Source organism: Caenorhabditis briggsae, assembly GCF_000004555.2.
Source record: "Caenorhabditis briggsae complete genome, chrX, whole genome shotgun sequence".
Taxonomy (NCBI): Eukaryota; Metazoa; Nematoda; class Chromadorea; order Rhabditida; family Rhabditidae; genus Caenorhabditis; species Caenorhabditis briggsae.
In genome coordinates, this window is record NC_013491.2 from 17,227,901 (window position 1) to 17,249,746 (window position 21,846).

The 21,846-nt window shown below is 36.7% G+C and overlaps 5 protein-coding genes across 5 annotated transcripts in view; 1 reads left to right on the forward strand and 4 right to left on the reverse strand.

The window, feature by feature from the left end:
• The window catches only part of CBG28022, a gene marked incomplete at both ends in the record, with an annotated part of 6,580 nt that extends 3,908 nt beyond the window's left edge, over positions 1 to 2,672 (reverse strand). The window contains 2 exons of the mRNA XM_045240409.1: positions 2,374 to 2,529; positions 2,577 to 2,672. Coding sequence (XP_045098417.1) covers positions 2,374 to 2,529; positions 2,577 to 2,672 — 252 coding nt within the window. The remainder of the gene's footprint in view (positions 1 to 2,373; positions 2,530 to 2,576) is intronic.
• A 2,784-nt stretch (positions 2,673 to 5,456) lies between these two features.
• On the reverse strand, positions 5,457 to 7,031 carry CBG28023 (the record flags this gene model as incomplete). Its single annotated transcript, XM_045240410.1, has 2 exons — positions 5,457 to 5,558; positions 6,600 to 7,031. The coding sequence occupies 2 exons, from the start codon at positions 7,029 to 7,031 to the stop codon at positions 5,457 to 5,459; spliced, it is 534 nt and encodes a 177-aa protein (XP_045098418.1).
• A 4,569-nt stretch (positions 7,032 to 11,600) lies between these two features.
• On the reverse strand, positions 11,601 to 12,110 carry CBG28024 (the record flags this gene model as incomplete). Its single annotated transcript, XM_045240411.1, has 1 exon — positions 11,601 to 12,110. The coding sequence occupies one exon, from the start codon at positions 12,108 to 12,110 to the stop codon at positions 11,601 to 11,603; it is 510 nt and encodes a 169-aa protein (XP_045098419.1).
• A 570-nt stretch (positions 12,111 to 12,680) lies between these two features.
• On the reverse strand, positions 12,681 to 13,586 carry CBG28025 (the record flags this gene model as incomplete). The annotated part of the gene is made up of 4 exons (XM_045240412.1): positions 12,681 to 12,770; positions 13,105 to 13,261; positions 13,320 to 13,455; positions 13,502 to 13,586. 4 exons carry the CDS (start codon positions 13,584 to 13,586, stop codon positions 12,681 to 12,683), a joined length of 468 nt encoding a protein of 155 aa, XP_045098420.1.
• Positions 13,587 to 15,676: 2,090 nt separating this feature from the next.
• On the forward strand, positions 15,677 to 16,266 carry CBG28026 (the record flags this gene model as incomplete). Its single annotated transcript, XM_045240415.1, has 2 exons — positions 15,677 to 15,735; positions 15,792 to 16,266. The coding sequence occupies 2 exons, from the start codon at positions 15,677 to 15,679 to the stop codon at positions 16,264 to 16,266; spliced, it is 534 nt and encodes a 177-aa protein (XP_045098421.1).
• Between the last annotated feature and the right edge of the window lie 5,580 nt (positions 16,267 to 21,846).

A 21,846-nucleotide genomic window follows, 5' to 3' on the forward strand; every position in this document is an offset into this window, starting at 1 on the left:
TTCCATCACAGAACGTCCAGGGAACCCCGCATAATTCTCATGGACCACCACCATATTCCCAGAGGCATACACACGGCTTCCCACATGGACCCCCAAAAAATCAAAATCATGGGAACGGGAATGAACCGCAATCAATGAGACGCTCGATTCCGGTGGTGAAAGTTTTGGCTCCCCAATCGAAACATAATGTCGACGGCTCCTGGAGAACATACTTTGAACGTCGCATTATGTTTGTAGTCTGGGCCAGGGATGTACGTAAAATTTTTAGTTTACGAATTTCGTAAAACGTAAAATTTTACGGATTACAAGCTTGTAAAATCGTAAAATCGTAAAATTCGTAAAAAAATATAAAAATTCTATCCGAATGGAAGAAAAACTGCAGTTTCATTATTAAGAGGTTTAGAAATGGTGTGCAAATGTTAAATACCGTAAAATGTAATGTTTTTGTTTATTTTCAACAATTTTCTGCAATTTCTTTTCCGCAAATGCTAAATTGAAAGAAAAGCATTCAAAACTTGAAGTAATAAATATTTTGAAAACGAAAAACATTAGTGTTCTAAAATAAGCTATTTGAATAAGATCTACTCACATTTAGAAATAAATTAGGGATCCGAAAATAGACCAAAATACTGCCAATTCTGAACAGAAATACTGAAAAACCACTCATCCAGTTTTACGAATTTTGCGAATTAAATTTTACGACTCTTGTGAAATTTTACGAGTACCAAAAAAGCCAGAAATTCGTAAAATTCTTAATATTCGTAAACGTAAAATCACATCCCTGGTCCGGGCCTTTGTCGGGCCTTTGCGGGCCCTGTCATAGTTTCTTTCAGAATCAATATATTCGGACCAACTAACAACTAACATTAGATATGATAGATCTCGACGAGAACTACAAAATTATATTATTTCAAATACTGTATCTTGTCTGTGAGCAAAGTTGCAGACGAAACTGAAACAAAGGTCCGGCCCGGCTCGGCACGTCCGGGCAAAGCTATTACATGGCCTGTAACTTTGCTTATAAACAAGATAAGGTTTCCCAAATAGTATCATTTCGTACAACTCGTTGAGTTCTATTATATCTATTAGGTTGAGCAAAAGTCTCTGTAGTTTTTTTCTGAACCGTCATATCTCAGCGTTGATTTAACTTTTCATTATTCTGTTTTTTCTATATTGCAGTACCAGTTGTGCATGCTTAAAAGATTTGTTAAAGTTACCGACGGTGTTCATAATGACCGAGAATTTTCTCACACACCATGCTCTCAGGGGAGCTTTTTTGTTCGGGTTTCTCTAAGGTCACAAAAAAAGCGTAGCTTGTCGTAAATTGTGTACAGTGTTAGACCAGAACTACATGTCCTACTATACAAAAAAGTTTTGGTTCGAAAGATTCTCCGAAGAGAACTACGATCTCGAAGGTCTGGCTGATCTCAACGAGGATATCTTTAGAGCGCTAGATGATGAACCAAGAGTAACGTCACGCGAGCTAGCAGCAAGTCTCAACCATCCTCAAAAAACCATAATTGACATCTTCACGAATCTGGAAGGGTACCAAAGTTTGGTCAACTCGCTCCTCCCCTTTTGACTGAGTCGCTAAAACCAATGCGTTGCGACTTGGCACATTCTCGGCTTACTATGAAACGTAGTATCAATTAAGTTGAGAATATTATTACTGGGGACGAGTAAAAAAAACGATGGGTCTCGGCCGAGGAAACCGCTAAAACGGGCATCGAAGGAGAACTTCACGAGAATAAGTTTTATTTTCCATTTGGTGGGACGGTGAAGGCGTCATCTCCAGTAGACTTTTTCTAGGCGGCGTCATTATCAATGCGAACCTCAAGAGCACTCAAATGGAAAAAGCATTCCACGCTTATCGATTAAATTGGCCGAAAAATTCCAGCTTGTTGATGATTCATGACAACGCAAGACCACCCACTTCTTTGAAGACTTGTCAGAAGCTCCAGATGCTCGGAGTCAAGATCTTTTGTCATCCACCGTATTCACCAGATCTGGCCCTAACTGAATAGCAACTAATCCGTCTCCTTGTTAGGCAAAATTTCCATGATAGAAAGGATGTAAAAAAGTGGTTGGATGACGTTTTCGCTTCCCAGTCTACCGAGTTCTCCGCTAATGAAGTCGATCCACTTCCATCGCGTTGGCAAGTAGTCATGTACACTATTGGTGAATATATCACACATTGATTTCCGTGTTCTTTGAATACATTTTATTTTGTTTCGAAAAAAATTCAAAAAATTACAAAGACTTTTCACTCAACATAATAGTTTAAATAGTTGAAAAAAATTATTTTGAAAGAAACTATGGCAGTGCCTGCGAAGCGCCCGGAGTACAATTATGGTATTTTTTAATTATTAGTACGGATTTCAGAAACAAACTTACGATTCTTGGATCAAACTGGTTTCTCAAAACATCTTCGTTGAACTTCTGCATTTTTGATTCATCTGCATTGATTTCAATAATCAAATTCCTAGTGAAGGAATCCGATAAATCTAGTCTCTCCCATTTTTGGAGTTTCTGAAAACCAATATAACTTAATGATTCGTTAATTACTATAAACTTACCATATTGAGCTGAAAGATATTCTGCTCTTTGATACGATAGGCCGTATTTATCTCCAATTGGTCTTTTTCGGAGTGTGACACAGCAGGTTTCAACATTTCTGGAAAAAAGTTTGAAGGTAAGTTTGAGCAGGAAGCGCTGAAATAATTCAAAAATTGCAACGTAGTAAAGCAAGGGCCCAAAAATGGGAAAGTCTATTTTCTCATGGGGATTTGAATGTCGGATAACTGAAAAAGAAGTAATTGAATGAGTCAAATGCCATTCACCAATAACGGTGGTGGCGGTGTTTCTTTGAGTTAGATTTTTTTTCAAAATTTGAACTTTTCGGTTTGTTGAGACATATAAAGTGATTTTAACACTGGGAAAATGAAATACTGGCTGGAAAAGAATGAATAAAACAGAATCCAAAAACAGAGATTACCGCGAATACTCTAATAAGGGAACCTCAACACCTCACAAACCCAGATTTCGGTGAAAATTTCGGGATATGTTGAGAATCGCCTACCTAGACATCTCTAAAAATTTTAGAATCTGCCCACCAGTTTCAGTCGAGTTATATCAGTTTCAGTACTAAAAATCGCCGTTTCAGTTTTTTCAAAGTTGATTTTCTCCGTTCCTAGGAGGTTCCAGAACATGAAATTTGTTGTGCTAAACTCAAATTATCATGGAATTTGATATTTCAAATATTTCCTCAGAAAAATATTTTTATTTCAATTTTCGAAGAATCCTGGAAAATCGTTAAAAAATTCCAAAATAAAAATTTTTTGATGTTGACGAAATGTTTGAAATGTTAAATTTCATCAAACTTTGAAAATAACGCAAAATGATTCAAGTTCTGGAACCTCCTAAGAGTGAAGAATATCGCCTTTGAAAATCGTTGTTTCGCACTGAAACGCGATTTTCGGTACTGAAACTGATGCGCCTCGGCTGAAACTTGCGGGCGGATTCCAAAAATTTCAGAAATTTCTAGATAGGCAATTTTGAGCTTGTGCTGGAATTTCCATCAAAATCTGGGTTTGTGAGGTGTTGAGCTTCTCTTGTTAGGATTCCTAGATAATGTTTACAGATGATGGACGAGAATCTACAAAGCCGCCTCATTATTTTCAAAACTACCGTAAACACTCTAAAACAATGCCCCTCCTAATTGAACGCCACCCTCTAATAGAACGTTCTCTGAGCTGTGCTCTGAAAAATAGAATGCCACCCTCCAATTGAATGCCCCCCTCCAATTGAATGCCACCCCTAATAGAATGGTGCCTCGAAAAATAATATGCCATTCCCCAGATCATTAATTTGTTGCTTTTCCGAGAGGGTTGGGACTTTGTGCAGTACGCAAGTGGACGGTTTTCTGAATTTTTCCCAGATTATTCCCCCACTTTTCGCTTTTTATCAAAGTAATCAGAAACTTCGCAAAATTTTTTTGGCATCGAATATTAGAATGCCAGTCTCTAATTGAATGCCACACTTTAATAGAACGTTCTCCCAGCTATATATCAAAAAATAGAACGCCATGGTATTAAATTAGAGTTTTTACGATAGGTCTCCATTTTCAAGTCAAAAAAAGTTCCGCTTACCGGAAATACAGGAACCACTAGTAAAGTTTTGGAAATCAAACTTCCCGCCGAAAGCTGTGGTCAACAATGTCTGCGTCTTCTAGGCGCACATGGTCCCTCATCCACAGCTTCTAAAAGAAAACATCTACACGGACAAGCAACCTTCCAGAGACAGCAGGTGTCTCTATACTTCCAAACAAACAATCGTTTTTGAAAACGCTGTTTTTGCACTGAAACTGCCATTTTGGTACTTAAACTGATATAAATCGGCTGAAACTGCGGATTCTACGATTTTCAGAAATATCTATATAATTTTCAGAGATGTCTAGCGATTTTCAACATATTCCAAAATTTTCATCAAAACTTGGGTCTGTGAGGTGTTGAGGTTCCCTTGTAAAATCACACCAGCAACATAAGTTCTTTAACTTTCAACTTTAAGCCAATTTATCTCGGTTCTTGTGAGAGGCAGGAAAAAGTGGTACGCTAACAAAACATTTTCAATTTTATAGTAAACGTTTCGTCAGTTGACCGGTTTTTAATATCTTTCACAGAAAACGAGATATATGGGCTTAAAGTTGGCGGTTTGAGAGGCATCCAGATAGAGTTTACGATAATTATCTTAACCGATTCAACTAATTTTAAAAACTTATGATGAACCCAATATTTCGAAATTTTGAATTTGAAAAGATGAATGAGACCTGAGAAAGAAAAAGTGAATCACTTTTTTTAAAAGTGCAATTGTTTAAAAGGGCAACCTACAGTACTCATTTCTTGACCTTTTCCTTCGTGGTAAATGTCAAAATTTGAAAAAAAGAGAAAAACTCTTTCGAAAAAAGTTCACCGTAAAGGTAATAAAGATATTATGCAAATTGTCTTGTTTTCCAGTTTCGAAGGTAGTTTCTAATTAAAAGATAAGAAATCAGATAAATCAAGATAAGCCGAGATATGTCTAATTCCAACTTTTACTTGTATAAAAACGAAAATTTGATTCCTTCCTTATCTCCTGGAAAATCTTTTTGATCGCAAAACTTGACATGTGTTTGCTCATATTCAATATGTGTGAATTTGTATGAACTTTATTGTTCGCTGACCGTATTTTTGAAAAGGGATGATTTTTGTAACTTTATGGGTGAAAGACAAAGAGAAGAAATGAATAAAGAGCACGAGAAAAGAAAAAGGTAAGGGAAACGGGAATATGCAGAAGGAGAGATGATGCATTAAGCAATGAAAAAACCGTTAAAATTATTCGAAAGAATATTGATTGAGTTGAGGAACCAAGTTGTCGGAGCCGCTGGATTGGAGGAAGATTTCTCGTTACTGGTTTGATTTCTATTCCTTTTTCTGAGCCTTCGTTCTTGAGTCAGCCATTTTTCCACGTTTGGCATTTGAGGAAGGATTGGGAGCACTTCTTTGAGCATGGCGCTTTCTAGTCTGAAAATTATTATTAACATACAGTACTGGTTAGTAAGCTATAACATTCTTGTTTGGCAGCAAAGAAACTTGTGACCGGAAAATTTCAAAAATTTATTTGAAAGCGCATTGTTGGTGCCAGGTTCGGAATGGCCTTTTCGGAATTTTTTAGAATGTGGAATATTCCGATTTTAGAAAGTCAGAAATTCGGAGTTTTCCGATTTTGAAAATTTCGGGATTTCGGAAGTTTCAATATTTTTCAAAATTAGAAAAAATTCCGATCGGAATTAGATACTGAAAATGCTTCGGATATTTTCCGGTAGGAATTTTATCCCGAAAGTGGTCGGGGTATTCGGAATTTTCGGAATTTCGAATTCTGTTCCGAACATCCCTGGTTGGTCCTGAAACGAAAAAAAATACGGTTTTCACAGATAATTTCATGCGCCTTTAATACAGTACTTCCGAATTGATTAATTATTGCCTATTTTTCTCAGATTTTTGTTTTTTTAAAAAGTTAACTTCCTCCTGATTTTAAATCAGGTAAATTTTTTGATAAAATAGAAAAACAACCTAAGATGTATAAAATATATTTCGAGTTTCTGTATCAAAGATGCATGAATTTATTTGTAAAACCGTAGCTGTTTTTGTTTCAGGTGCGACGATGCCCCTCCCAATCAAATGTCGGCCGCAAGGCTCACCGGCGCTGTATGAGATTAGTAAAAAACCGTATTTTCCAATTTCTTCTGACCATTTAGATTTTTTCAGAAGTCTGCATTTTTTCAGAAGTCTGCAGTAACTTTGATCAAAAACTTTGTATTCGCAGAATTTTTTGAAATTATTTCAAAACAAGTTTTCTGAGACCTATTTTCACGTTTTCAGTACAAAAATGGGTCAAAAAAAGTTGTCTCTCAAAAGTCGGCAAATAACTGAAAAACTAGATAAGAAACTTTGCAGCCGAGCTCTAAACTTCTGGAATTAGTCGAAATAGCCGAAAATCAACTTGAAATACGTTTTCGTATATTTATTTAATGAGTACTGTAATTTTTCGTTTTTGAATCTTACATAAATTATTTTTTCTCTCCCATCAGAAGTTGATGGTTGTTCTCCGTAATCGTCATCATCGCTTTCATCAGACGAAGAAGACGAAGACGAATCAGATGAGTCCGAAGAGTCCGACGAACTAGATAAATCAGACTCATCTTGCCGGTTGTCGATGTTTTCCCATCCATCCGCTTTCTCACGATCCACTTCGGCAAACGCTTGACGGTACTCCAATGGGTATCGGTTTTCAAAAAACGGCTGGCCAGTAGCCTCAGCCAAATTTCGCAATTGAACAACTTTGTGGATTCTTCTCCACTTTCTCGTCTTTTTCAGCATCGAATTGTGGAGTACTATTTTGAGGAGACTCTTATCTTCAAAGTCTTTTTCTCGCTTCTCAGTGATCTTGTGCAGGAGGAAGCATTCTTCAACAGTTAGTCCACAAAGATAAGACATTTTTACCCTGAAAAATTTCTTTGTTACTGGAAACAAACAAACAATAAAAATGAGAAACACACGGAAATAGCGAAAAATAGAAAAAATTATATCGATTGTATTTTGTTCTCTGAAATTATAGGTACGAACTAGTGACGCGGAAATATAAAATTTTGCGAAAACCAAGGAGGATGAAGCGAGAGAGAAAAAGAAGGAAGAAAGATAAAAATGAGGAGAGGGCAGAGATTTTCGAAAAATAGACTGATATGCATATGGTGGGAATGCTATATGAGTCATAAAAGACGGTTTTGAGAATGTTTTGGTTTTTCTGATCAAAAATCAAAACAACAGATTTTCAGTGTCGTGTCATTCGGGGTTCGAGATACTGTAGCCGGATGGATATGAGTCAGAGTGATAAGATGGATATGATTCAGATCCACGAAGCCACGAAATCTGAAGGGTTCGAAAAGTTCCTGCGAAGGAGGTAGAGATCAAAACTATAAACGGGTAGATCAAACTATAAACAGGTAGATCAAACTTATGAAAAAATGAAACTCTTAGAGATATTGGTTGTTTTTAATAGCTAGAAAGAAGTACTACCATCTAGAGTAACGTGTCGACACGGTTGTCGAGCGATTTTGAGTCAAAATGTCGTTTCGAAGGAGCCGACAAAAATCGTGTCGACCTTCACCAAGAGCGATATCGTGTCGACAAAAGTCGACAATTGTTGACAAAAGTCGACAAATTTCGAGACGAGTCGACACGACACCGGCCTAACTATATGATGACCTAACATTCTCAAAATGAATTTTTTAGGACGCGTAACTTTTTATGCCTATAAATCATAGATGTCCGGAATGACTTTTTTGAGAGACGGAATCTGGAATAAAGTAATTTTTTCGGAATCCTGAATACGGACAAATGAAAATTTCACGGAAACCGGAACACAGAATGACAGTAATTTTCCGGATCCGGAATACGGATTCCTATAAATTGTATAATTTTCATCTAATGTGTTTTCCAGGTCATTTTAACATGGTGGCCTAACTTTTATAAGTTGAGTTTTTTAGGCCACAATGGTAAATGCTTAGAAATCACACCGGGATAATGATAGACCATTTCTAGGTCGTAAACTTTGGTGGCCTAGAAAATTTAACTTGCAACAGTTAGGCCATCATAAAGTTAGGCCGGTGTCGTGTCTCGACATTTGTCGACACGAATCAACAAAAGTAGACTCTGTGTCGACTCGTGTCGACACGATTTTTCAGTTATTTTTTTTTAATCGACACGAGTCTCTGCCGACACGTTACTCTACTACCATCTGAATTACAAAGAATATATTTTTTAAAAACCGACCAAGATTTGTCCCTCAAATCCTAAAAGTACATCAAACAATTAGAATATAAAGGACAAGAAAGGTGGTTTCCTACTGTAGCTCATAAACTCAAGTCCATTATCCGCCTCTCAAAAATGACGTATTTACAACATTTCTTGAGATGTGATTCCCTACTAATTGTTCTTTTCTCGCCTCCTCTTTCCGATATCTATAGCTATTAAGTCAAGCCATACAATTTTTTCGGGTCCCGACTCCACCCATTTCAATTTCGACCCTTACGAGGCTTTTTTCATTCTCTCAATTTTCTTTGACTTTTTTTCAGTTTGAAAATAAAACATCTTGGAATTTATTGACCTTATTTATGGGTTCTGAAAATCTCTTTGGTGGGGATTTCGATGATAAACTTCTCTGGACAAATTAAAATCTTGGAGATTCAGAAACAAAATTAGAAATTTCATGACTTTACTCGATTCTCCGATAAGTGTAAAATTCTTTGAACAATCAACTTGTGGTTTCTAACAAGAAAACCAATTTTCATATACAGTCTACGTTTCGAACTACCGTATTTTTTCAAAAAAAAAAAAAAAGCCCGCCCTATATTATCATTGTCAGAGAAAAAAAAGGTTGAGTCGAAGTGTATGCGATGTTTGTAAACAAATACCTGAAAGCGTAAACAACCGGAAACAGTTGAAACGAGTGCGACAGTAACCCGGCGGAAAAATATAAAATTTACTCATTTTTTAGCTTTTCGCATATTTTGCAGCAAATTTCGTCAAATATATTTTAAAATACAGCAAAAAACAATGAAAAACAAATCATATTCGACGAAATTTGCTGCAAAATATGAGAAAAACTAAAAATAGATAAATTTAACATTTTCCCGCCGGGTTACTGTCGCACTCGTTTCAACTGTTTCCGGTTGTTTACGCTTTCAGATATTTGTTTACAAACATCGCATACACTTCGACTCAACCTTTTTTCTCTGACAAGGATAATACATGCACTTTGAGTTCAATTATCTCGGTCCCTGCGAAAGATATCAAAAAATGCTCAACTAGAAAATTATTTATCATTTTATCACGAACATAATATCAGTTGCAGATTTCTGATATCAGTCATAGGAACCGAGATAATTGAGCTTGAAACGCACGTTTAAGATGGGTTTCTATTAGAGCAAATATGGTTATCCGAAAAAAGACTCTCGTTAGAACGGTAACTCACCTAGGAATCTTTCGAACCTACAGAAAAATATTCTAACAGTTCTCGTTGGATAAAGCATGATCTCTTTTCAGAAAGCTTGTGTAAACGTCACTCTTTCAAATCGTATTCTATGTGCCCTTCAAATTTTATGTGAAGTGCTTTTGGTTGCCCATAGATCCCGTCAAAAGCTATTTCTCTTTTGGTTCCGTCATTTCAGGTCATGTTTTCTGAAAAGGAACCCAGACTCTATGAAGATTTTCTGGAGGTGGTTGCCATCAAGCAACCACTCCACCCCACACCAAAGTCAGTTTCATATACCGTAAACACTCTAATAGAACGCCACCCCCAACCGTCCATTTTGAGCCTACATATCTCACTTCTTTTGTAAGATATCAACAAGTTGTAAACTGACATAATGTTTATCATAATATCAGCAACATTTTATTAGTGAACCACTTGTTGATATCTCTCACAGAAAATGAGATACATGGGCGCAAACTTGACGATTCGGGTGGCTTTCTATTAGAGTGTTCACGGTAAATCAAAGTTTAAAAAAGGCAAAAAAGTTTTCTAGGGTCCTAAAGAAACGAACTGTGGTACGCGAGCCGGTCAAGTATCCAAAGTTCTACTGGTTTCCAATCTGCATCGTGTTCGATGCTGTCGAATGGTGTGCAACGAATCTAGTGGCTGCATGTCGATTCCGCCGACCCACTCGGAATGACACTGTCACATGCGTTTAATTACTTTTGATTGTGTTCTTTTCAATTTTGTGGTGAATGAAAAAAAAGATAAATGAATGAAGTGGAGAGGGATTCTTATAGACTGAGCTTTTAGAGCTGATACAGTACTAATCAAACCATTTTTTCAGTTTTGCTACCTAGCGTTAAAACATGACAGCTCTTTCAGTGCTTACTTAGAAAAGTATATGTTAGAAAAAAAAATAAAAAATGCTTCTAATCAATCAAAAATAGAACTTTGGTTTTTTAGTTGACCGCTTGTTTGAATAAAACTTCTCCAAGCTGATAAAGAAGCAAAATGCCGCGAATTTTCTGATAAAACTGTTTTGAAAAGTGAAGAAATGGAAAGGAAAAAAGTTTCTGCTAGTATTCTTTCTTGACATTGATTTTCATATGAAGAGGTGCAGTGAGTTTTATAGGTCCAAAGTTATTTCATACAAATAAGGTGGAAAGTACATTGCAGTCGTGTTTCCATTTTTGATATTTGGTAAATCTGAAATTAATGAAACACTTTTAAAATTTGTGAAGTTGGCACATGTTTTGACTGCTAATAGAAAAACTAGATTTACTATCAGAATTTTATTTTCTGTCTTGTTTGGAGAATCCAAAAACGAATTTCTAAAAAGGTAGAAAATTGTAGGTTACGCTAGTTGTTGCTTTGCGACAGGACCTGAGCACCAGCTGAAATACAGAAATACAGAAGGTAAATGTACTGGAAGGTCTTTCAGAAAACTTGGATTCCACTTTTGTGGAGAATGAGATTAAATTGGTGCGAGCTAGTACGTACAACGAAGTGTTGCATTCCTCAGCTGTCAAGCTCAAATGCCACAAATGCTTCGAAAAAAAAGTTGCAGATGTTCGGGGCAGGTGGTCAAAAAAATATTCATCAAAAGAGGAACATCTGAATTTGCAGCTGTGAAAACTGGCCTTTTCATTCTTTTGAAATTTAATTACTTTATTGGTAAGTTCTATTTCAGAATTATTTCTCAACATAAAAAAGATAATTGATATATGAAATAATTTGTCTTCAAAATTCATTTATTTTCAAATCAAAGTACAAAAAAATATGCAGGTTTCAAGAAATAAGAATAAAGGAGAAAAGGAAAATTTTAGATAGGAATTGTAGAGAATCACTGCCATGTTTTCACAGGCATATTTGGCTTTTTCATTATTTGAGATGTCCTTTAACATTATTAGAGAAAAAGAGAGGAATAAAGGAATCCCGATTCCGGATAGATTTGTCGATTAGGGGAAGAAAAAAAAAAGAAAGAAAACGGGTCCAAGAAAAATTCAGAAAATTCTAGAAGCAACGTTTCATTATAGTGGAGCTGCTGCAACTGGCTCTATGCGACTGTTTCTGTCCCCACGATCTTCACCAATGTGGACGAATTTATGCCATGAAGGATGAGCATCGGGTCCTGGAAGCACTGCTTCTTGAAGTGGATTGTAGACAAAGGTTCGGTATGCAACGAATTGATTACTATGCGCACTAGGAATTTCGGAAGCTCGTGAAGTGGATAAGATATCATCAAGAACCTCGTTGAAGTGTACTGCAGGGAGTTCGTCATCTTCTCCTTCCTCGACATCAGTTTTTATTTCTTGGTATTCGGCAATCAGTTCCTCGTCAAACAATTCATCCACATCATAGATTCCTTCCTCATCGACTATTCCTTCTTCAAGTATGATTTCTTCATCAAAATTGATATCATCGCCATCGATAATGTCTTCATATTCCAAGCCGGCATCAACCCTTAGTTCTGCCTTCTCTTCTTTGTTATCAGCATCATTGTGAGGGGAAATCGGAGTTTCATCAACGTCAACGTCCATTTCATTAGAACTTTTCTATTTCGAACTATTCTTCTTGTCATGCTTATTCAAAACCGCGTTTCCACTAGTTTCGCGGTCGATCATCCTCCTTTCTTTGAAGAACTGAATCACCTGAAAATATAAATTTACCTAATAAAAGATAATTCTCTTACATACAAATGTTTCAAGAAGTCCCGTTAATAGGTACAGCTCAGCAATTTGTTTTTGGCTCTCTATGAAAGGATATTTGTTATAAGCCTTTTCGAGAATGTTCATCGGAAAGGGCAACGTGGGGAGCATTCCTTCGACGTAACGTCTCATTATTAAAACTCGTTTTTCGAAAAACCATGCTATCTGAAAAAATAAATACTTCAAAATTGCTTTTTTAGGCAATAGCTAAAACTGACCGTTGCTAGGCAGATCCAAATTTCTTTCTAGATCTTCATCGATATCATTTTTATCGATGAACTTTTTAGTTGAAAACCAATTTTCCAGAATGCTTATTTGGTGTTCTGTGGGCTGCTGAACCTCAAAATTCACATTTTTAAAGTTAGCCACTATTAAAATATTTATTAAACTGAAATTGATTCACTACTTACGACTTTTTGAGGTCTGCGTGGCGGCCTTGGTATGTTGGAATATTCTAATTCCCTTTCTAATTGCTCGGATGAAGTTGCCAATCTGAAATAACATAATATTCGTACATCTCAGCTTCTTAAATTCATAGTTGCGGAGTACATAGTTGCTTGGAAAAGACAAATTCAGAGATCGAAGTTCCTCAGGTTTTTAAGAGCCAAAAAACTACGTATTGTCAAAAAAATTATCTGAATAAAAACTCACTTTCGTTTTTGACCAGCCAGTTCTGGCAATCAATGCTTTGTCGGAATAATTAGAAAAGTGGGGATTTTCTTGTAGAATTACTTTGATTAAGTCCACGGCATTTTCGTCTATTATCCTTGTCGCTGTAAAAGTGTTTCAAAATTGAATTTAGCTCAGATTAGTTGAGAATCCATACTTCAAGTCGTTCCTCCTGTTCTGCTGATAACCCCTTCTTTTTTTTTCGTCTCCTTCTTTTTCGGAGAAGCTGGTCTCTTAGCAGGAGCTGGTTTCGGTTTCTATAAAAATCGTTTGTGAATGCTAAGAATTCTTGAAATTTCAAGTGTTTCGTTGCTCTACCGAACCTCTTCAATCTCGTATTCCGAACCTGATTCGTCTTCTGATTCTCAGGGCGATTCTGATGACGACGGGTAATAATCATTTGTTTCTTGGAACGCGGATGATGAGGAACATTGTCCGTTATACTCGGTCATGTTTGAGGTTTCGACTGAAGTGTCAAAGTTATTTTTCTGCCGAACACATCTTTCGCCTGAAATTATATTTCTCATCAGAAAAAATTGAAGAAAGAAACTTACTGGAAGATTTTGTTTGGGCAATGTCGAATGTAGTGAAGCTATGGTTTGGGTCTGGCGGCTGAGACTTCTGCTGAAAATTGGACATCTGAACTAGGAAAAATCAAAAAGTATTTATATTGATTTCAGAAGGAAATTAGATCAAAATTGGGGTTTTTCCAAAGGATAGAGTTCGTAAAATGACATTAATGGATACTTTAATGGTCTTCTTTTTGTATCATTTATGACCTGACCAGAATTATTATACTATTCAGGAATCATATCAGTCATACTTTCACATTTAAATGAAAAATGATAAAATCATAACGGTTCCAAAACGCTTTCTGAGAACGCAAAATCGAGTGCATGAAAGAAATAACCCATGCTTGCGCGTCGATTTTAGAGTGTACTAGTAATCTAGAGAAAATAGAAGCAGAGAACAGTCATAGAAAAGGAAAAAGGGACACGAGACGACGGAGAACCTTCTCTGAAAAAAGAGGAAGGCGAAAGAGGAATAGCTGACCCGCATGCAATGGCCTTGTCGTGTGCTATGCTAGAGAGCAGAAGCAGCAGCTGCTCAGGTTTGTTTTCGAGAGACAATTAATTGCGATATTCTTGTCAAGGTCACGCTTGGATCGTTTTCACAATTAAATAGTGAAAAATATTGCAATTTTGAAGATGGGAAATTGATTAAAAAATAGTTCCTTTTGTCGAAAAAAAAACAGTAATGCCAAAATGGAGGCACCAAGGACAGCAGTTTCTTATCAATTGAACAGAGTAATCACGATAAGCTACTTTGAAAACAAGTGAGCTTGCTCTCTAATGTAGTTCGAAATTTATTTTTGTTTTAAATCACAATAAACATGGAGATGGCTGGAGATGAATATTGAAACGAGAAATTGAAAGTGATGAAGAAATTTGAGATTGACAATGAGTCATCGGAAAATGAACCGTTTTTGGTGAAAAAAAAACGGAAAAATGTGAAATTCAAATGATGAAATTTATAGAAAAGTACCGTCCGGTTTTCACGAAGCACGGATATTCAAAAACTTTAATCACATCTAACCACACTAATCACACCTATTGGCAAGAGAATTTAATAATTTTCGATTATGTAGCATAACTTTCTAAAAGTATCTTCAAGGCATTTAGGAATCATCCAGGTAACATAAACACCTTAACACAATACACGGCTTGCAATTTGAGCTTAACTATACTTGAACTTTGAGCTCAGTTATCTCAATTTCTATGATGGATGTTAAAAACATATCAATTGATTAAATATTTGTCTTAACATGAACAACATTTTATCAGTTGACATGTTTTTGATGTCTCTCAAAGAAATGGAGATAACTGAGCTCAAAGTACATGTATAAGAAGGCTTTCTATAAAAGTGTTTGCGGTTACTAAATCAGTAGAGGTTTTCTGAAAAACTACGAGCATAATTTAAAAATTACTGTCATTTCAAAGAAAGGCATTGCAGATTTCCTAAATTATGAAGACCGCTAAAAAAGAGTCCTCGTCCGATTAATGGCTCAAAAACTCAAAAAAGAACTCATGTATTCTCGAAATCAAAATTTAAATGCCTCTAGTGTTCTTTCATGCCGAAGACAGCTTACAAGTGGGTCAGCTATCGACTATGACTCAAAAGTTTGCAGAAATTACAAACTCACACGCACTTTCTGAGGATCAGATTTTTTGATCAGTCGGAAAAAATTCCAGTAAACTAGATTTTAAAATTTAAGGTCCCAATACTCTGGAACGTACCTCAATTCTTTGATATTTCATGGTATTCATGGTCTCTGACCGTAAACTTTCAATCACTTCTGTATCAAATTTCTATTTGACCAACAATATTCAGCATGATAAGGATTTTCCCATAGATTTATATGATGCCTAAACTGCGTCGCTTTTGCTTTTCCTAGTTCCAGTGATGCACAACTTCTAACGAGGTTAGTTCATGATCAGATTTTGTTTGGAATCATCCAGGTTCCCAAATTGAATGCCGTTTCATTTTCAAAATGCATATCCTAGATACATTATTCGCTTCGCGAGCGTGCGAGTCTCGAGGCCTTCTTCACGATGGAGATGTCTAAAGTCGCTGAGATTTTTATGTGAAGTGGCATGGTCGCTTGGAGACCAGCCGAGTCACATCAGCCCATTTTTGGGATTTCATTTTGACTTTCGCTTTTTCGAAGAATGGCGACCTACGAAGAGCTACTGGCTCAATCCTTTGGCACGGACGAACAAAGAGCTCGGTACGTATACCCATATCAAAGCCATAGACACTTTTTCCTAAACTCCCTAATTTCAGATATAGAACATTCCCACGACCACGTCCACGTCGTCGTGCACCAGAACCACCAGAATATTATGGAAAAGTGATGACAACATGCTGCATTGCAACTGACAGCCTGATCTACTGCGTCCAGTATTCCGTGAAAGCAGTCGTGAAACTGGCAAGATCTTTCTGCATTTCTCTGAATCAGGAGGCGTCCACCACTGACCCAGAAAACACGAATGCTGTTGAAACAGTTGCAACAGACGATGCTGATACTGATACAATCTTCACAGATGACGACGAAAATGATTCTACTATTACAACGGAAGATGCCGACACTCTTCCGATAGATGAGGTTGAATCTAAGCCTTCTGACTATGCCTATGCTTACAACCACGGCGCGTCTGATGGTGAAGACACTGATAATGATGCTTTTGAAATTGAGGACTCACAAGATGAGGAGACTGATGGATACGCCGGTGACAGTGACGCCACTCTCGAAAACTGAATTTTAAGACCCTTATTCTGTTTTGATTTTTCTTTGTTTATGATTCCATCGAAATTGTTTGAAAAGAAAAAGGGAGAAAAATGAACAACTGAACTGTTAAAATAATTTTTTCATGTATTGAACACAAAGATCGCCGTGTCACTATAATATTTTCGGCTTTAGCATGTCTTAGTTGGGCAAATAAAATGCTTCCTGACCACCATGTTGAAAGATCCATGAAAGTGCGATGTTTGGAATAATCCTCAATTTGAGCGTATTTTAGGTCAAAATTGCCGATTTTGTATGAATTTTTTAATGTATTGAACACAAAGATCGCCGTGTCACTATAAAATTTTCGGCTTTAGCATGTCTTAATTGTGCTAATAAAGTGCTTCCCTACCGTCATGTTGAAAGATCCACGGAAGTACGATGTCTGGAATAACCCTCAATTTGACCGTATTTAAGGTCGAAATTGCCGATTTTGTACGAATTTTTTCGTGTATTGAACACAAAGATCGCCGTGTCACTATAATATTTTCGGCTTTAGCATGTCTTAGTTGTGCTAATAGAGTGCTTTTTGACCGCCATTCCGAAAGATCCATGGAAGTACGATGTCTGGAATAGGCCTCAATTTGAGCGTATTTTAGGTCGAAATTGCCGATTTTGTATGACCTTTTTCATGTATTGAACACGAATATCGCCGTGTCACTTTAGTATTTTCAGCTTAAGCATGTTTTAATTGTGCTAATAAAGTGCTTTTTGACCGCCATTTCGAAAGATCCATGGAAGTACGATGTCTGGAATAGGCCTCAATTTGAGCGTATTTTAGGTCGAAATTGCCGATTTTGTATGACCTTTTTCATGTATTGAACACGAATATCGCCGTGTCACTTTAGTATTTTCAGCTTAAGCATGTCTTAATTGTGCTAATAAAGTGCTTTGTGACCGCCATTTCGAAAGATCCATGGAAGTACGATGTCTGGAATAGGCCTCAATTTGAGCGTATTTTAGGTCAAAATTGCCGATTTTGTATGAATTTTTTCATGTACTGAACACAAAGATCGCCGTGTCACTTTAGTATTTTCAGCTTAAGCATGTTTTAATTGTGCTAATAAAATGCTTTTTGACCGCCATTTCGAAAGATCCATGGAAGTACGATGTCGAGGGAATTTTGAAGAGTGAATTTTTGATTTTTTAGGATTTCTGGCGGTCTGGATTCTCTGAGGACCACCGATTCTAGGAAAAAACTCAGATTCTTGTTTATTTCATCGTTATGTCATGCCCGAAAGTGTATTTTTCCACCAAAAAGTCCGAAACTAGCTCAGTTTATCAAACAAATCGCGATGTGTTCACTGAGAACGTTGTCGAAGAAGACAAGAAAACTCACACGTATTTAGACTTGTTGAAAAGAAAATTTGCAGGGTTGAACGAATTTTTGATTATTTTATTTTTATTTTTGACCCGATTTCGGGCCATTTGTTCATGTCAATCTTTTCCGGTTTCATATAGCAGATGTGTAGAGGGGTCACCTTGGATAGTGTTGGATTCCCCGTGACGGCTCCAGAGAAACAAGCTACCTCCTTGTGCGTGCTGTCTGGTAAAATAGGGGAAAGTGCATCGGTAACAGGGGAACTAGTTATGTCTGTAGCGAGGAGTGGGGCGACGAGCGGGCAGATAAGCGGTGTGGAAACAATAATAACAACAGTAGTATCAGTGACCCATTTATTGAGCTATATATATTTAATAAAGAGAATATATCGTCAATAAGAGAGTTCCTTGGAGTCGGGCTGGCTTGGAGACGGACGAGAAGGACATCACTGATCACTCAATAGTTGAAGGGGCAAAAAGCCTTGCGCAACAAAAACCCTTCTCCTACCGGTGACAAGCTTATCGCTTCTCATAGACAAAGTTTCCAATAGCACACGCTTCCTAGTGGTCACGATGAGAGTACTGAAAGGAAAACACTCATGAAACAGGTCACAGAACTGGCCGTTAGTCTATTCAGATGGAAATCTATATCAACTCACATCATTAGCGGTTTCCGATAGTCCAATAAGGCCGGTAAGGCGATCGGGGATCGCCGGAGATCTTATAGTATTGGAATAGTAGGAAAAATGATGAGTAACGAGGTTGATGGACTTGCAAACTGAAGGGAAACGTCACGGAACAGCACTAACTACTAGACTAGACTTAGACTGAGTAAGACTCAGTTAATCTGCGTAAGAATCAATTAATCTGACTTGAGTTGATCTCTGCTCACTCGTAAGCAAAGCTTCGATGGGATCCATTATCTTGTATCAGAGAACAACAAAGGGGGTCTGTAGGTTGAAGAAAACAAACAGAGTCCGTGGGTCAAGAAATGCCAAACTCTAGAAATCAATCACAAAGGAAAAATATTTCAAAAAATAGGATTATTCGCTCTAAATAGGGAAGGTTGTTTGTGAGTTATGGGACTTCGTTATGAGACCTATATCATTCGAAAGCTGAAAATGAGACATTTTCAAAAATGTAATTCGATTTTGCTGCGGACTTACCATATTCGAGAAAATCGAGTTTGAAATCTCATTTTTGAAAAAGCAAAGGGGGACCCCATGGTGACTTTTTTCCAAAAAAATTTTTTTTTTGAAAAAACATGAAAAACTTACAGGATTATACTGTGTTCTCTGAAACTGTTTGAAATTGTGGTTACATGCTTTTGAAAACTATTTTTGAGTCATTTTTTCAAACCACTTTTCGACTTTTGAGAATAGAAAGTTAATGGTTTACAAAAGATTTTGGATGTTTTTTTTTATTGTGATCGCAAATTTAGAAGTTTCTGTACAATGTGACCAAGTTTAAGCTTTTTTTTTCAGAAAAAAAATTTTGAAAAAAATTTCCATGGGGTACCCTTGACTTTTTTTTTGAAAATTTTTGAAATTTTTTTTTCGGCTGAAAAGGTATTAAACGAAAAAGAACAAGAAAATTAGGTTTTTTACAAAATTTGATAACCTATTTTCTTCTCGGGATCAAGACATTTTGATTCTTTTTCTGATTTTCAACAAACCGTAGTACTACGATGATCGCCCAGTAACACTCAAAATTTGAGAAATCATAGACACAAATCATATCTGATTGTGTGTGGCTCTTAAAACGAACCATCCTTATGAACTTTGACAAACAAAAGCTGTGTGAAAGTGTTTAGTGTTGATTAACGAAATAGTCAAAAACTAGATATTACTTAAAACATTTAAGAAAGTACAAATTTTCAGTATCAAAATGAAATTTTTTTTGAAAAATGTGTTCGGAACATTTTGAAGATTTCCACAAAGACCGAAAACAAAAACAAAAACAAACAAAGGAGAGAGGAATCGAACCCAACCCTAGTCAGTTACCGTCCTCCCTCTTCACCGCTACACCACCAGTCGCTGCTTTCAACTAGTTCCACAATGCATATAAGAAAGGGGGGAGATCTGGCCCTCAAAATATTCGAATTTCAGCCAAATTTCAAATTCGATTTTCTCGGAGCTGGAATGTCCGCAGCAAAATCTGAATATATATTTGAAAATGTCTTATTCTCAGCTTTCGAATGATATAAGCCTCATATCAAAGTCCCATACCCCAGTTACAACCTTCCCTAGTGAGTAAAAATAGGCCAGTAAATCCGTTTCGAGTGTGTGTGCGCCTTTAACCCCTTTGTGGCGATACCTCAACGATAGGGCGCGCTTGCACAAAGGGAGAGAAAATTGGCGGGAATTTGAATATGAGAAAGCAATAAAAGACTAATAAAAAAAGGAAAATAAAGAGAATAAAGTGGGATATAGGAAGATTTCTGAGGAGTAAGCACAGTGGGCTGGGCCTAGAGGTCCTCAGAATATCTTAAAGTTGTTGAGTCGGTAAATAGCCACGTGGACCCGACAACAACATGACGATAAACAATGCAAATATAAATTTCAGTCGCATCCTCGTAGATTTGAAGGAACACTTGTAAATTAAGCTTGAAAACTCTCGAAAACCAAATTGTTACAAAATTTCACAATCCTAAGACTTCAGACGACGATTTACTTTCCGACGATGTGTACATTAGAATAAGAGTTCGTGGTTACGAAATAGGTTTGTTCTCAGAATTTTAGGGTTGGATTAGAAAACGCGCCTAGGGCACAAGGAAAAAAATGTTAGAAGATGAGACACAGGAGAAGGTATGCTGGAAGCTTTTCTGGGTGTGGGCCATGGAGCAACATCATTGGAATCTGAAAAGTTTCAGGAGTTAGAGACTGTAGAAGGTTGGAGGATGAGAATTCCACTCTTAATTTTTAAAATTCAATATTTCACGTGAGCAAATGTTATTTCGTGACTCAAGGTGGAATGTACGTCATGGCTTTGAGCAATAAGACTGCAAGCTGTATTTTTTTAAATTGCGATGTTTCAACCAGGAATGTCATTGGAGTCAAGAAGAAGACTCATACATTTTTTGACTCATTTGATAGAGGATGTTAGAGTTTTCTCAATTTTTGGAGAAGTCGATGCTGTCCATGGGTTCTGAGAGTTTCTTACCGAGAAGAACAACAGTTCTAATTATGGTCGATTTTGATCACTCCAAGCATAGGCTTTTCCATCCTAGTTTTTTTTCATCTCAATATATTTTTATCATTTTTGAAAGTTAAATATTTAGTAATACGATGCCCCCAGATTTGGTGTTACTCCAGAGAATCTGAAAAATTCTAAAATCGTCTTGCTGTTGTCTAAAAAAATTTTTATGTATGTTCTGTCAATTTTCTTTTTTCTTAAAATGAAACCTAGTTGAAGAAACTATGAAACAATACATTTATTTTTTGGTGGTAAGATGGGGCCATATCAATCGTTTCAGGCAATGCGTAACCGGAGCCATATGACACAGAAAAAGGAAAGTAATATTTAAATTTTTCACAAATGATGGGCAATAACAAAACCGATATATATATGAGATGGTGAGAGTACTGAGGTGGGGAGTCATAAATTAAGTGTCATCTACTCTGAAAGCTAGGATAGACCACTTCAAACTATAAAACACAACTACATCTGAAAGTTAGGTGTAAATTGAGTCGTTACCCAATAGACAGTTGGCTTATGTTGAATGAGAAAAAGTTGGGAGAAGGATCACAACCGATAATCTCATTTTTGGTGGGAGATGATTAGGAATACAATTTAGGATACATAGGGAGATTTGCCTAAAGTAAACCTAATTAAGAAACACTACAAAATTATACAATTTTGGTGGGAAAATATTAAAACTGTTATATGGGGTGTGTAACCGGGTACCGTAAATAAGGCACAATGGGGTAGACAATATGATAAAACTATTATTTTCCGAGACTTTTTGGGTTATACAATACCCTTAGATTTACGGAAGGACATTAAAAAGGCAAGTGTGGCAAAGGGGATAGCTAAATTAAATCTCGACTATTATTTGATGATAGAAGGTTCGAGGAAGGGGCACAAACTTCAACATCATATTAGGAGAGGATGATTGGGGATACAACATTTTACAACGACTAAGGAGACTTGCTTAAAGAAAATTGAGACATTTCTTGGGTGTATTGGGAGAAATATGATGATCATGAGCACGATGAGGCGATTGTTTGGACT